This window comes from Melopsittacus undulatus, chromosome 1 (assembly GCF_012275295.1).
Source record: "Melopsittacus undulatus isolate bMelUnd1 chromosome 1, bMelUnd1.mat.Z, whole genome shotgun sequence".
In the NCBI taxonomy this organism is placed as follows: Eukaryota; Metazoa; Chordata; class Aves; order Psittaciformes; family Psittaculidae; genus Melopsittacus; species Melopsittacus undulatus.
Window position 1 is genome coordinate 36,498,834 of NC_047527.1, and position 16,655 is coordinate 36,515,488.

Sequence of the window (16,655 nt, forward strand, 5' to 3'; positions counted from 1 at the left end):
GCCAGACCGGGGTGAGGGATGCTCTCCAGCCCTCTCCCCGGTGCTACCCCGGCTCCCGGCACAGCCTGACGCTTATTCCCGGCCTCTCTTTCGTCCGGCCGCGCAGCGGACGATCCGACGGAGCGAGCACCCCATCCCCCGCGCCCCCCAGGCCGGGACACCCCTGGTTCCCCGCCCCACAGCCACACGCACGTTGGCTCCCGGCGCCGTCCCGTTCCGGCAAGACCAAAGGAGAAGAGCGAGGCGAAGCGAGGCCGGGTGGAGGGCGGCGGGGACCGAGCGGCGGTCAGACCCTCCGCAGCCCCCGCGACCTCCAGCCCGGGACCGGGGCCGAGACACCGGCTGTCGCCGCTCCCCGGGGCCGCGGCGGCGGCGGGGGGCGGCAACAGCAGCGGCCCTTAAGGCTTCTCTGTGCACTGTTTGCAGAGGCTGGAGGAGACGCTGTTGAAAATGGCACATTTCTCCGGGCAGGAGGTAGCGGGGGGCAGCCCGGCGCTGAAGGGGTACCCGGCCGCCTGCTCGTAGGCGCCGAGGGCGGGGTGCAGCGCCGCCGCCGCCGCAGCAGCCGCCGCAGCGGAGCTGGGCAGGGAGGCGGCCGAGATGGCCTGGCCCTGGTTGAGATAAGCCACCAGGCGCCGCATCTCCTCCAGGGCCTGCGCCTGCATCAGGATGTAGTTCTTGGCCAGGAGGAGTGTGGCGATCTTGGAGAGCTTCCGCACCGAGGGGCTGTGCGCGTAGGGGATGACCGCCCGCAGCTCGTCCAGAGCGTCGTTCAGGTCGTGCATCCGCCGCCGCTCCCGCGCGTTGATGTTGAGGCGCAGCGCCTTCTGCTCCTTGGACTTCTTGCTGCCGCCGTGCCCGTGGCTGTTGGAGCAGCCGCCCTCGGCCGCCTTCAGCCCCCCGCCCCCCCCGCCGCCACCGCCGCCGCCCGCCGCCGGCGAGGAGACGCGCGGGTCCCCCCCGGCGCCTCGTAGCACCAGCTCGCAGCGGCCGTCGCTGTCGTCGTCGGGGCTCTGCTCGCCGCCGCTGCTCTCGGCCACCGAGCTGCGGCTGGCGCTCTCGCCGTACTTGACGCAGACGGAGCCCGGCGGCAGCGCCAGCGGGTCGCCGCCGACGCCGGGTTGAAGCAGCGCCTCGGGCTCCGCCGCCTCGTAGCAGGCGAGCGGCGAGGGCTGGCGGTCGCGGGGGTGAGAGAGGTCGAGCCCCGGGGGCGAGCGGAAAGCGGACTCCATGCGCTTGGCCGAGGCAGCGAGGCTCTTGTGGAAGAGGTCCTCTTCTGCGGGCAGCCCCAGCGCCCGCTCCATCGGCGCCCCGCTCGCCTCCGCCTCCTCCGCCCCCCTCAGCTCCCGGCCCGCTCCTCCAAGGCTCCGCGCCGCGGCGGGCGGCTCTCCGGCGTCCCGCTGGCAGAAATCGCTTCCCGGCTCCCGCCGGGGCTGCGCTGTGCCTTTCGCCGCGGCTGCCCCTGCTCCGGCGGCGGCTCGGGCTGCGGCTCTGGCGGTTCCGGCTCTGGCGGCGGCTGTGTCTGTGCCTCTGGCTGTGGCTCCGGCTGCAGCTCCGGCTCCGGCTCGCCCTCAGCAGGCGCCGCGCTGGGGCATTGTGCGCTGCCAGTGGAGCCGCTTCCACCGTTTATCTTGCTTGGATTCACCTTCAAGAGATTTCCGGACCCATCAACCAGCAGCCGCCGCAGACGGGGGAGTCTTTTACATCATTATCTCTGAGAGTAGGTTATTATGAAGAAGACTCGCCTGTTGGGACAGAGCTTTCTACCCAATCAGGTTAACGTTTTAATTAATAGGATTAAAACGGTAACAAACAATCCCAGGCGCTATCTGGCCCTGAGTCTGAATAGTTGCTTTTCCCAGGTCTGAAGACAGGCAGCAGCTAGAGCTTTATAAGAGGCGCCTGCTCCATTATTCTCCCTGCCATCTGTATACACAGCTTAACGCATATGTTTGCAAGACGTTGTGTCCTGTTAGTAACCCAACAACTGCCTTTAGCTTGACATGTGTGGCGACTTTCACTCATCAATGAGCACACTAAAAGCCCTACTTAGATCGAAGGATGTTCTTTGCCTCCTTCAGCAAATTACAACCCTGCACTGCAGAAAAGCCCGCTTCAACACTCCCCTTCCGAGTGCTGCCAGCAGACTTCTGCTAACTTAGCCGTGGAGTCAGGAGTGACACTTTCTCCCCCACCCCAGCCCACCCACCCCCTGCATTTACATTAACTTAGAGCCCCCCTCCAACCCCCACCGGTCTTCCCGAAAAGCATCGCCTGGGAAAAAGACCCTAAAATAATAACTAAAGAAGCGGAGCGACCTCCAGCAGCCGTGTCCGCTCCTGCCCCCCGCCAAAGTCCAACTCCCTTCCCTAGGAGCCGGATGGCCCCCAGCCCCCGCTCCCCCCCTCTCCAGCAAGCGGAGACCAAATTACAGGAAGGCTCCCCTCCTCCTCCTCCCTTCCTGAGCCCTTTCCAAGCAGCAGATTGCCGCTTTAGAGTGATGATCCCCCGTGTCCCTATAAAAAATATAAAGCCCCATCAGTTACTTTGCAAATGAACCTATCTGGGGAGAAGGGAGCGCAGGGTGAGAAAGGGCAAACCCCACCAAACTCTTATATTATTCTTTATTTACTGTGATTGACCAACTCTTTGCAGCTCCGTCCCTCTCCGCCTCCTTCGGCGGGAGAAACCCGCTCCACTCCCCAGCCCCGGGATGCCGCCACCGGTGTCGGGGAGATACCCTCATCTCCTCTCGGGGCTTCTCCCCTCTCTTCGCCGGGCACAGGCTCTTCTGCGCTCTCTCAGAGCCTGAAGTGGTAACCTCAGGGCTGGTCTGAATTTTGTCCCGCTGCTCCTCTATTGCTGGAGACGAGCAGCTCGCTCTCGCTCTACTGTTAGCTCTCAGGGTATTTAGTGGCAGGTTTTCATCCTTCTGACATCAGTAAAAACAATATTTCCCAACACTTCCAGTAAATCATTCTTACGTGGCAGAATTACTGAAGGCTATGAAATTTTTTAGTTTCTCTGGTTTCATTAAAAACCTTTTAATTGTGTCTTTCAGAGTTGGCCCCAGGTGTTGGACTCTTTTCATTACATTTTGCTCTAATGTGATGAAATTCTAATTCTCTCCTTACCATATGGTTAAATTTCCCCACTGAGAATTAGTTGAAAAAGGAGAAATAATCTATTAATCTCTGTAATAGATTCACAAATGAGGTTTGCCACAGAACCTGTTTTTGAATGGTAATATCAGAACAGTTGGGTGCCTTGTTTCAGGAAAGAAAGGACCAGGCGACAACAGAAAACGTTTGAATTTTCACCTGGAAAGAATGAAAAGAAGCCAAGCTGCAGATTTCAGAGTAATTGACTGAGATTTCATCTAGCGAGGACATGACTACAATACAGACCTTCCTCACCTCGTGTCTCCGGATCAGAGCCGAACACACAAGCCGAGACCTCCGAAGAGAAGGGGGGGTCTCCCCCCCGTCCTCTTCCCCCGTTCTCCTCCCTCCCAGCCCCGTTTGGCTGCTGCGCTTGTCCCTGGTCGTCGTCCAAGCGCACAGGCACAGAGCGCCTCGCTCCCCTCCCCCTTTCCAAGGGATGCCACCCTTAACCTCTATCATTATTAATCCAAAGGCATTTTCGGTTTATTGTTTTCCAATTAGCAATTTCATTTTTCCTTGAGATCATAAACAAAAGATTTTATAATAGCAATAGTTTGTAAAAAATAAAAAATATTTTATCTGTTCAAACCAAACTTGTAAAACTCGTGGTCACTTAAGGATGACGGATACTGTTGTTATAATATGATGGTTACGGAAAACATTTAATTCCTCGCAACTTACTTTTTGGAAGACGGAGTTCCCTGGCTCGATCTCTTCAGCTAATCTGTGGGTTCACTGGTGCTAGCTCCCCTCTTTTTCCCTGCACCTCTGGGGACGGCGTGCCCTCCCGCTCCGCAGGCGACAGGGCCGGTGCCCCGAGAGGCGGCAGGAACTGCCGGGCCGCGCCGTCGGGGCGGGCTGATGGGGACACTGCAGCGATCTCCAGGACGTCTCCCCTTGGCCTGGCTGCCTTCGCTCAGGTTTGCGCCCTGTGTCTGAAATTTGTCTCTTTCCTTCGAAGCTTTCTGCTCGTCCCCGTCCACCTGTCAGCCTGCCTGATGCTGATCTGCCTGAGAATATGGCTACGTGCTTGTCCCCGTTTCTGCCCGTTCTTTCATCCACCTCACTTTTGCTTTTACTTCTCTCCATCCCTTCCTTTCCCTTTCTTTCTGGGTCTGCCCCCTATTCTTGATGTATCAGTCCTCTTGCCGATGCTTTCACCTGTCACTTGCCTTGCTATAATGATGCCAACTTTTTCCCAAACTTTAGCTTGGACGGGGGAAGTAGGGAGAAGAAAGTGAAGGGCACAAGCAGACAAAAAGAGAGACCATCTCACCTTTCCCGGACCCGCCTGTTGTGGTCTGTTTCTCCCCCCTCCCGAAGAAGTGGCTGTTTAATAGTCTACGGGAACTTTAGTTTGGATCAGGCAGAAGAATTTATAGAAGCTTTAAATGCGGGGCTTATAAAAATACCGAGGAATGGTCTTTGAGGTTTATGCACTCGTAAACTTTTGCTGATTGCTTCTGGGAAGTTGTCAGACATTTAACACTGCGTTTATCTTACAGCGCAATGAAAACACATCTGCCCAGCGTCTCGTTATCTGGCTTAATTGGACCGCAGCCCTCCGTCACCGGTTTCGCTGTACTTCGGCATTGTTTCGGGCAAGGAGCAGCTCGGACCGGGGCTGCAGAGAGGGCTGCTCTGGCCGTCCTGGAGCATCATCCGCGTCCCCCGGGCACCGGCCGTCCCGGCGGGGCTGCGGGGAGTCGGGAGGGTCCCGGAATACAGATGAGAGTGGGCAGCACAGCGGCTGCTGATTTTCCACGGTGTCTTTCGCAAAATCTGCTCGAGAGTCACTTTGTTCTGCTCCCTACCCGGGGGAGAAGTTAACCCCCCCTTTCCCTCTCCCCAGGGCTGGGCTTCCCGTTTCATGAAAAGCCTCCTGGAGGAAAGACGCTCTCCAGATTTTCCCTAAAGGCGTCCAGCAGCTGAATGCTGGTGAGGCAGATTTTAGGTAGCCAAAGGCAGCCTCTCCCTGCCTGCTCGGGGCAGAGAACGGCGTGCACGCCGCGGCAGCAGGCTTAGCGCTTGGGATCACCCAAGTTCCCTGTCCCTTTCTAGCGACTCGGCCTCAAGCCTCTCCACCTCCGGCACGCCGAGCCCGGGTGAGCAGGGCCGGGCGTCGAGCTCCTCGGACAGCGGTGTCATCCCCAGCCATCCGTCCGGCTCTTCCAGCGCCAAGTGCTAGAGAGCAGTTTTCGTTCTCCGCAGCTGGTTCTGTGCAGTCTTCACTCTCAGACAAACTTTCTTTAAGTTCTGGGTGAAGAAAAGACAGTGAAAAGAAAGAAAATGACACCCTCCTTGCATTCGCTCCTAGTGTAAACCTCTCCAGAGGTGCCTATCCAGAGGCCAGTGAATTCCCAGCCTGGGAAATGTTTCCAGCAGCAGACTAGGACCCGAGAGCCCACGCGGGTCTCAGGGACGCGTGTAAGGGAGGAGAAGGGGAGACTGGGCGTGGAGAAAAAGGCAATGCTATCAGCCCCCAGAACGCCTGGTGCAGCATCCTGCTCACCGAGGGATCGGGGATGGGACAAGGTGGTGGGACCTGAAGGGTGCAGTAGAACTTGTGAGTATTTGTGTGGCGAGAGGCTGCGAAACGGAAGAAAATATCCTCCCAGCTCCATCCCAGGTCCTTCAGGAGGAGAAAAGTTATGTTGATGGACTTGACCTGACACCTTAGCAGAGTTGAGGCACCTTGAGGTGAGGGATGCCACCCGGTACCCCTGCCCAGCCCTCGGAAGGGAACCGCTGGAGATGGCAAGGAAGACCTGAAGAGCTCCAATGGGACCAAAGGCATCTGAGGGTCTCTGCTGAGACCCGCAGAGTGACCCATAAGTCTTCTTCCTGCTCTACCGCGACCCCAGCCCCGGCCTTGGTAGTTGAGCTTCCGATCCAAAATCCACAGCACCATCTCCTGGTCAGCGAGAGAAATGCATGGCCAGCCTCGAAGGAAGCGGAGTTTATGCCAGCGATGGAAGGACCGGCGTGGGGCTGGAGACAGAAAATTGCATGAGAAAAACCCCCAAACCCCAAGCACAAAACACCATTAAAAACCCACAGCAAACCATGGAAACTTAAAATAACCCCGCAAAGTGTGTTGGCACAGGATGCTAAATTCCTCGGGTCTCCCTGTTGAAGCTGAAGTCTATGGGCTGAGGGCTGTGCTTGGACAGGAGGAGTCGAAAGGCTCTCAGCACGTATTGTATGTATATTCATTTACATAGAAGCACACCAGGAAATATATGTACTTGAAATAGATTATGGCTGGAAAAGCCTTCTGATGTCCCATTTTCAGGGACAACACTGGGTGTGCATGCAGTGACAAACCCACTGAGGCATTACAACCAGTTTTGTGGAGAAAGACTGGAAGATCTTACCACACACAATCCAGTGTGCTCTGTTTTAGGCTTGGAAGGTTTAGGGCTATTATTAGTATGTATTTCTTTCTTCCTTTTTTTTTTTCTTTCCCCTCTCAATCTTTCCCTCCTTCTTCTTCTCCCTCTTCCTCTCCCTCTCCCTCTTCCTCTGCCTCTTCCTCTCCACCTTTTTCTCCCTCTCCCTCTTCACCTTTCTTTCTTTCTCCTCTTTCTCCTTCTCCTTCTTATCTCTCCTTCCCACATGTGTGCACTTCTGCTTTGGCCAAAACAAGGTTACTGGTGTAGCTCCCCATAGCAAACCACTCTCTGGTTTGTCAGAGCTACCTGTTATGCTTGTCAATCTATTTCAGCCTGAATTCTGTCTCATGCGGTTCTGCCTAAATGCTCCCCTGTTGTTTCCAGCTCTCAGAGTAAGTCCTTACTCCCTCTGCTCCTTTCAAACACCCCCCAGCAAATGTCTGAGTGGGTCTCATCAGAGGAGAGACCAGAGCTCCGACCATGTACAAGGAACACTTACTCCCTATCCAGCCTTTGCTCTCACACCTGACCCTGTTTTGTTTATATTGGAAACTTTCCACTGTGAGGAATACGGTGCTGATCTTACTTTTGTCACCCTTGTTTGGCCAGGCTATAGATATCTATTTTCAGTTAACATTTAATCACCAAACAGTTTCTATAGGTCTTTCTTTTCCCTTCCAAGCTTCTTGAACTCATTCCAGTTCATCTTTATTGGTACTGAATGTACTTAAATCTGAAAGCAGTAGTCGAGGTGCTATCTCATCAGTACTGTATACTGAGAGAGACATCTATCACTTCCCAGGAACATGACACAATGCCTCTGTGTTAGAAGCCCAAAAATTACATTGGATTTTTTTTTTTGTGGTCACACTGCTAGATACTATTTAATTTACTGAAGCTCATACATCCAAATCTATATGTTAGTAGGCACGTATATTACACCTACTGTATTCCCTTCAGTCGCCACTTTGCAATTATAGGAAGAAAAAAAGTGCTTGTGTGTGCCTTTCTCCCATTCCTTATAAATCCATGCTGTTTACTGGTTGTGGATCCATTCTCCCCTAAGTGCTTAGGATTTTTACCTTTTAATATTTTTTCCACTATATTACTGCAGACTGAATTTAGGCTTACCAGATGGTAGATGACAGGTTCACTCTTTCTCTTCCTCTTCCCCAGCCACTTTTAAAGACCAGTTACATGCTCCTCTTTCTTTTCAGATGTCTTAGGGATCACTAATTCTCCAGGAACACTTAAAAATAATTGTCAGTAGTTTGAATAAGTTCATTAGTTAATTCTCCTTCCTCCCCATGCTGCATATTACAGGAATTTGTGCAGTTTCACATCCTTAGTTTCCCCCCCTTACATTCCTTATGACCTTCTCTCACCAATCCTAACCACAAGTTGTTCTTTTTGATTGTACTTGATTTTTCATAAGAATTGCAATTCAGTTATTTTGCTAATTTAGAATCATCTCTCCTTTTGTCCCCTTCTTTGCAGAATGACAAACCTCTTTTATTTCTAGCAATTCCCTTCTTCCCCTTGTAATTAAAAGATCATCTAGAATCTATACACATCTAAGTAGTTGCTACCTTGAAAAATGGGGGCACTATCACTAGCAATGCTGTTATACTCTATAAATAAGGCAATTTTATATGTTTAATAACTTATCATGGGCATAAAATATAAAAATGTGTTGAAATACAGTTTAGGAAGAGTCAAAATCCATATATTTAACAGTGAAAAATAATTTTGTTCTCAAACTCTTCCTATATTTCATCTATTTTTGAATTAAAGTGTAAGTTCATTTCCCATTACATCACTTCAGTTGCCATGATAAGTAGCAAGCAAGAACAAAGAATATCCTTCCTGGATTACTTTGCTAAATTCATACTTTAGTCTTTTGGGAGGTGATGTTTTTCAAATATACTCAGATGTCTGATTGTCAGCTTTATGCCTCAGGAATGCCTAGCAATTCAGGTACAGTAAAGTATCTACCTCTAGCAAGTCCCTGTGTACTATATAACTTTTATAGTCATTATAAAAAATAATTTATTGAAAAAACTTAAACCTTTTCCAACTCAACTGACTTTTGATTTAAAGATGTGTGCTCCTGGTTATGGTAATCTGGTGTGGTAGGTGCTTTTTTCTGGATTAGGTTTGCTGTTTATGTCACAAAGTTTAGAAGCTCTGAGAGTAACATCCTCTAAAACATAGCATGTTCACAGAAACAGAGATATCAGCTCATGTTTCACTGTTACAGTGCCTGGAATTGCACATAATACAAGCCAGGAGAATTTTTCCCTTTTTTAGATTACATTTTTTCTTCTCGGTATTATTTCTATTTGCCTTCACTGGAATACAGCACAGAGATTCTGGCTTTATTGCTTTAATTTCCTTATTTCCTATTTTTCTTTCTTTCTTTCTTTCTTTCTTTCTTTCTTTCTTTCTTTCTTTCTTTCTTTCTTTCTTTCTTTCTTTCTTTCTTTCTTTCTTTCTTTCTTTCTTTCTTTCTTTCTTTCTTTCTTTCTTTCTTTCTTTCTTTCTTTCTTTCTTTCTTTCTTTCTTTCTTTCTTTCTTTCTTTCCTTCCTTCCTTCCTTCCTTCCTTCCTTCCTTCCTTCCTTCCTTCCTTCCTTCCTTCCTTCCTTCCTTCCTTCCTTCCTTCCTTCCTTCCTTCCTTCCTTTAATTCCTTTCCTTCCTTTCCTTCCTTTCCTTCCTTTCCTTCCTTTCCTTCCTTTCCTTCCTTTCCTTCCTTTCCTTCCTTTCCTTCCTTTCCTTCCTTTCCTTCTTTCTGCCTGCCTGTTTGCCTTCCTGTCTCTCTGTCTTCCTTCCCTCCTATCTTGCTTCCTTTCCATCTTTCTGTCTCTCCTTTTCTTTTTTTACCTCTTTCTCTTTCTTCCTTTTGCTAGCTTACTTTTGCTTTCTTGCTTGCTTTGTTGCTTGCTTCGTATACCATATGGCCTAGCTTCATTTTAAAAGTGACAGGACCCTTTAATGACAGCAGAAATCATGACCAAGAATAAAGCCCCTTGTAACAGTGCCTAACTCTGATTAGTGCTGTGACACTTACAATATTTTTGAGCCAAACCATTGCAATGGCTTTTGAACTTGCTTTTCAAACCAGAGAGGAGGATGCTGCTAGCTATGGTCCCATCCTGTTGTTGATGCTGTGTGGGCAGAGGTTCTGCTGGTGCAAACCAAAGGACTTCGCCTCACTGCAGCCACAAGGGCAAGAGAAAGAAAAGCCAGAAGGTATGAGCAGGTGAGGCAGTGACCCTGCTGTGCTCCTGAGATGTCCAGCTGCTGAGCTCTGACATCCGAAGTTGCCTAAAGCAGGCTTGGTGCTGCTCTGCATTGTGCTGGTAGCTCAGTTAGTCCTTCATTCTAACCCAGGGTTAGCACACCCAGTGCCAGAGCTCAGACACAAACCAACTGGGGTAAGGACAGAGGGCAAATGCTATCCTTGGAGAAATCCAGATCAGTTTTGTGAGGAACTTTGGCTTTCAGAGTATTTTGAAACACAGCCTCAGTTACCAAGAGCAGTCCAGGTACCACAAAGCTTACACACAACTTCCTTTCTGAGGATAAGACTGAGTGACCAGAGAATGCTTGAGGGCTGACAAAAGCTTTTACTATCCTTAGTCCTGTCTGAGCCTGTCACAGAGACTTACTGATGTTTCTCCTGTGGAGTTATTTGATTATTCCAGGAGAGGACTGCTGAAGGCAAGGGGCTCCATGCACCTGCAGGCTGAATCCACCAAGGTGACAGTCATCTTTGAAGAGGCAAGTTTGCACAGACATCTGAACATATTTCAAACTTATTTACTTCATTGTTGTCCCAATTCTCTCACTGGCCATCCACTTGGACAATGGTTTGGTTTATTAGAGTTTAAATGGGCATGAAAACAGTATGGTTTGGGGCAAAGCTAAGTTCATCTGATCTACAAAACACGTAAGGTTGCACGTGGAGACTTGTGAGCTGAGGCATTATCAGGGAAAGTGTATTTAGGCCTTTTCATATCCCTGGTGCTATACACATCTACATATAGCATCAGACAGGAAAGAAGCCTTGTTTAGTCTAATGGTTGGTTATCTTCTTGACAATAGCCCTGAATTAAGAGCTTAGTGACTAATGACATGCAGGTTTTTTGAGAGGTGAGTTCTAAGGTTAACTTTATACTCGTCTGACCAGCCATCAGGCTTGGAGGGATACTTGCTTGAACTGCCAAAGTATCCCTGGGACACATACTTTTAGACTTCCCAAACAGGACATGGAATTTTCCCTGCCTCCCTCTCTTGAGTCTGACCATAGGAAATGATGCAGGATTTTCTGTTTAATGGCAGAAGGATGGGAGATGGAGGTTCCAACACTATTTGGTTTGATAAACCCAAGTCACCCTGGAGACGTATGTTCTACATCCCATGATACATATCAGATTTGACCTTTGGGCATCTGATTATCTAGCCACTTGGTACATGTTTTGCTTTTCTAAATTTGGCCTCCCTTCCTTGCATCATGCAATATGATTTCCTTCAGGATTCCCTTGCTTATTAGGGCAGGTTCTCTGTGGTGCTCACCTGAAGTAAAACCAAAACAACTCTCCTTAAAGATAAAACAGACTTAAATGCTTTCAGCAGTGATAATTATTCCTGTGCATCAGATGAAGCCCATGGTGCAGAGGTGTGTAGTTTCAGGGTGCTTGCTAACCTTCTGATCACTGATGGGATGAATCTGGACCAAGTGCTTACACGTCACAAGATTTGGGCACCATTTTTTAGCAATAGCTTCAGAATTATGGCAGCAGTGTGAGATCATGCACAGTGAGAAGCATGGAGCCTGAAACACACTCTTATCATATCCATGCTGTTGATTCTGATTCTCTGATAAAGTTAATTGACTGAGTCAGGGCAAATTTGCTCCACACCTGCTCTGGACAGAGCAAGCTCAACCAGCTCTAATCAATCACTCCCACCAGGGAACTGGCACAAACGGTGCTTGTTCAGCTGGTGCCAGCGGCCGATCTCTGTGGCACTGGTGCAATCCCAGGATAAGGCTGTGGGATGTGCAAATGGCCCTGAGGGAGCCACATCAGAATCCATCTTTCAGATCCTTAAAATAATATGTTTCCTGAGCCTTTCTAATAGGCTGCACTGGTCTCAGTGCCATTCAGTTAATGCTCTGGCAGTATTTCCTTCAGAAAAAAAGTGTACTTTATTGCATTTGTGACCTGCCCACTATCAAATTGGTTCCAGGATGGATCAAGGGAGTATCTTTTCCTCTGCTGCCCACAATCAAGATCCTCATCTGAGAGCTTTCAGCAAGGAGGGATTGCTGCAATTTGCTCTGTGGGTAGAGCTCATAGGCCCGGAGTCTGGAAACAGCCCTGCATTTCCTAGATTTACTCATCAAGAGATTCATCCCAGTTAGTGCATGTTTAGAAATACCTATTAGACACACCCAGAACCTGCTTCATCCTTTGTTCCTGAATATTTCTGAGCTCTTTTAATTGTTTTGCCCTGCCCTGCTGCTTGCACGCAAAACACTCCATCCAAAATCTGTGACTCTTCTCAAAGGGAACATGTGTCTGAAGGCTCTGTCATTAGCCCATGGGAGCCTAGTGGTTCCTGATGTAGCACATGGAGCAGTTGGACCTAAGCCCCGAGAGGAGTGGAGCTCTGCCAGCCCTGACAACGTGGTTACAACATAGGGTGAAGTAGCTATGGCAAACTCAGGACCTTAAGTCAGATGGAAGACTAATTAAAACCACCACTAGAGCTGAAATTCTTCCCAAGGCAGTTGCAGAATGTTAAACTCTGTGTTTGCAGACAGTGGGTGGCAGAAGAATGGGAGGCAGACAGCAGTGAGCCATGTAAATGACAATGCTTGCTTTTGAAACACTTTAATGTATTACTTGGTTTTAGTTGGCAGAAAAAGGAGCCTGAGTAGGACCCTTTCTTTGAGGTTAAGTCAGACTACACCACAGCAGGAGATAAACAGACTTTGAAGGTAACAACATAAGAATAAATTATAGAAAGGACCACATACACATTTCAGTCCTCTCAGCTGTCTTTTCACATGCTGTGGTTACAGACCGCCACCCTATGTTACATGTGGCTTTGTGTAAATTACTCCTTATGCATTGTGGGGTCAGGAGCTTCAAACAGGGACAAGTGGGCACTGAAAGAATTGTTGTGGTTTGTGCTCTGCCTCATGATAACTTGCTTGTGCGTCCAGAGGCTCAATCAGAAAGCAAGGGGACCGTTCAGATTGGATGCTAACAAACCAACCAGAGCATGGGCAGAAACAGTGCTGTCAGTCCTCACCCCAGCTTTGATGGACACAGTAGCGGTATTTTCTCTGTGCTGGGCTCTGAAATCACAAGGAGTTTAGCTGCCCCAGTGAATTTGATTCCTTGAACATCTGGTCCCTGTCTGCTACAGAAAGGATGGAGGGCCAGATGGGAACATCCTTGTGGCTACAGTCAGCCTGAGGGGCACCTACTACATCATACTTGAAGATATTTTGAAAACGATGGATAGCAAGACCTGAATAGCTCTCACAGAAAAGATCAAACACTACTGTAAAGTGAAATAAAGTGCAATTTTAACTTTTTTTAATTTTGTAAGGAAAAAATGCTAATACAATAAGAGGTGAAAGTAAGAGATATACTCACTGGAGATTCAGCAGGTAGGCCACGCTTCTACAAAAAGGAAAATAAAAGGCAGAGAGCGAGCCCAAGCCCAGCTGTGTACACTGTTTAGCTGCTAGTACCCACCCTGCCTCTGCTTTCAACCATTTCTGCCAGCCACTTCCAAAGCAGAGTTTGGGAAGAGACAGGCTTAAAAACTGGGCACATATGAACCTCATGAAGTTCAACAAGGCCAAGTACAAGTTCCTTCACCTGGGCTGGGGCAACTCCCAGTATCAATACAGGCTGGGAGATTAATAGATTGAGAGCAGAGTCCTATGGAGAAGGGCTTGGGGATCCTGATAGATGAAAAACTGGATGTGAGTTGGCAAAGTGTGCTCACAGCCCAGAAAGCCAACTGTATCCTGGGCTGCATCCAAAAGAGCATAACCAGCAGTTCAGGAGAGGTGATTCTCCCCCTCTACTCTGGTGAGACCCCACCTGGAGTTCTGCATCCAGTTCTGGGGCCCCCAGCATTGGAAAAACATGGACCTATTGGAGTGAGTCTAGAGGAGGGCCACGAATATGGTCAGATGGATGGACCACCTCTCCTATGAAGACAGGCTGAAAGAGTGGGCACAGTTCAGCCTGCAGAAGAGAAGGCTCTGAGGAGACCTTATTGCAGCCTTTCAACACTTAGTGGTTTAATGAGGACTTATAAGAAAGCTGGAGAGGGACTTTTTATCAAGGCCTGTTGTGACAGGACAAGGAGCAATGATTTTAAACTGAAAGAGGATAGATTGAGATTGGACATAAGAAAGGCATTTTTTATTATGAGGCTGGTGAGACACTGGAACAGGTTGCCCAGAGCAGTTGTGAATGCCCCAGCACTGGAAGTGATCAAAATCACACTGGGCAGGGGTTTGAGCAATCTGATATAGTGAAAGATGTCCCTGTCCATGGCAGGGGGAGTTGGACTACATGATCTTTAAAGGTCCCTTCTGACCCAAGCTATTCTGTGATTCTAAGAGTTTGAAAGGAGTTCATGATAGTTCCTGGTCAAGGGGATCCAAGGGGTTCCAGATGCCAAATCTGTCAGCATACTCTGTTTTTTGTTAGTTTGATGTTGCACACACTGTGTGGGCTGTCTATATTACATCTCTCATATTATTTTAGGTATTGTAAACTGACAAAAGAAACACAAACTAATAATGACATCTTAGGGCCACCAGGGGCTTGAGGAGACAGTGGCCACATGCTCTAGGCTCTGTGTGAAGCCAGTCTTCTGGAGAGGAGTCATCCATCATGCTGGTATCCATCAGTCTGTGCCACTTCACCTTAAGGACTGGGGACTCCGTAGTCTGCTTCCTGCCCCCTTGGTTTAGGAGTGCAGATACAGCCTAAAAGCTTGACTATTCATCACTGGAACTATTTCAGCTGACGAGTGAAGGTTGCACAATTTCCCCAAGATGTCAAAGGGTGAAGGAAAGTTTGTCAGGCTTACCTGGACAAACCAGGCAGTACAGAGTCGCAGCAAATTACAGGGACAAACTGAGACCCAACACCATTCATTTCAGCCCTTGGATTTAATTTTTTTATTTTACTTTACTGGTCAATGGGAAAGACATTTATGGTCAGAGACTGACCAGACATCACTTACTGCCATCACTAAGGAGGACCTGACAGCTTCTATCTTGGGATTATAGACATTTTTAAGTTCCAAATCAGTGATACTGCAGGTTGAATACAAACCTGACTGAGGTATTGTAGTTAAGAGAAATGCGGTATAACAAATGCTAGATCATGTTTATGCTGTGTTGTGAGCAGAACAGAAATCCATCCAACTTCAAATGAAAGGTGGACAACAACTGCCAGAACTGCTGCTGCTGCTGGAATGAAACCCTGGAAGAAAAAAAAAGGGTATTAGCATAGGGTAGACAGAATAGCTTATTTCCAAAAATTATTGTCAGTTGAAGGAAGGGACCAGAACAGTCAGGATTTTATTTCACAATATTCACAGTATTTATTTCACAATTTCACAGGATTTTATTTCAGCCTGTATTGTGATTCTTAAGCAGTTATAGAAAAAGGTTTATTATAAAATAAAACCAACAACCCCCCCGGAAAATCCAAGAGAAATGTGAAAGGGATGTTACAATGGCTGCAAAGAAATTGTGAGTGTTCAAAAGCTGTCAAGGATTATAATTTATACCAAATATGCAGATCAATTAAAGCAAAAGGACATAAAGACTAACTATCCTCAGAGGTGACACAGTTGGTATACGGAAGTTTTACCCCTTTTGATCAAACTTGACAGATTATTCACTGATGTGTTTGAAAAACCTCACAGATCTTCCTGTTCTTACACCCTGATACAGCTAAACAAGAGATTTTGGTATTTCAGGTAATTTTCCCTGCCTGTCTGAACAGCAAGCACAGTTTAGAGTCACACAGTCTCAGCTATATGGACATAGGTTTAGCACTTTGCAATAAAGTGCAGGTTTAGGTGAGCACCCTTTACTTCCCATTTTCATCAGTCCATTTGTTGGAAACTATCACTGAAATGACATACCTTCTGACTATGTTTAGTACTTCTATTACAAAATGGTAGCAATGAAACAGAGTTAACATAACCTCAGATTTTGATTGTGAGAACAACACAAAGAATCTGTTATAAACAGAGAGACTGATACTTGCAAAAATAAAACAGGGAGATAAGGCAAAACAAGAGCACTCTATGAGCTGCCACCACTTAATAAAAATAGTCTGCATATCTGTGAGGATATTGGTTGTGTCATCAGAGGTAGCTTGGTGGTCATAGGAGGTTGTAACTCCAGATGGACACATGCTCTGCCAAGAGGAGAGCAGACAAGAGGCATTAAGTCAATTGTTTTGCACAAGACATTTCCAGGCAACAACCAGCAGGTAGAGTTGACTGAGTCCCAAAATACAGCATTGACAGGAAAAGGCAGTCTCAGGGTAGGCTCAGAGGTCCAAATGACAAATACACAACTCTAATTCAAAATAAATTCTGTTAATAGTTCATTTACAAGTATTTGAAAGTCTTGGCTACATTAACCATAGGAAAGTGATGAAGATGGTGATGGTGTGTGCCTGCTAAAGGAAGGTGTGGGGAAGCATGTTGTGAGATGGTGCTGGCACATGCTTTTTAGAAACAACTGTTGGGTTGTGCTCCTGTAGTGCTGTACCAATCCTCTTGTGCACAGACAATACATGGAACAGACCTCTGTCAGGCTCCTTGGCTCTTAATGAGTCTAAACAACAGCTGTTCTCCCTTTCTTTGGGCCAAAGTCAAATGCTGAAGCATTAAACATGTGGGCTACAGTGCCATGGAGGGAATGCACAATTCATCCTTTTGTAACTGTTACAGGCATGTGCACTTGTGTGAGAAGCGTTTACATGTACATGCAGTCTAGTGGAGGTTGGGAGCATCATAAAGTGCAGATT

At 48.0% G+C, this 16,655-nt stretch overlaps 1 protein-coding gene across 1 annotated transcript; it reads right to left on the reverse strand.

Moving 5' to 3' along the window:
* Nucleotides 1-197: 197 nt before the first annotated feature.
* Nucleotides 198-1,304, reverse strand: BHLHE22 (basic helix-loop-helix family member e22). Its single transcript, XM_034066150.1, has one exon. The coding sequence runs from the start codon at nt 1,302-1,304 to the stop codon at nt 399-401; it is 906 nt and encodes a 301-aa protein (XP_033922041.1). The 3' UTR covers nt 198-398.
* Between the last annotated feature and the right edge of the window lie 15,351 nt (nt 1,305-16,655).

What these genes read in the sequence shown, in the direction of transcription:
- BHLHE22 (XM_034066150.1), bottom strand. Translation starts at nt 1,304, where the DNA reads ATGGAGCGGGCGCTGGGGCTGCCCGCAGAAGAGGACCTCTTCCACAAG.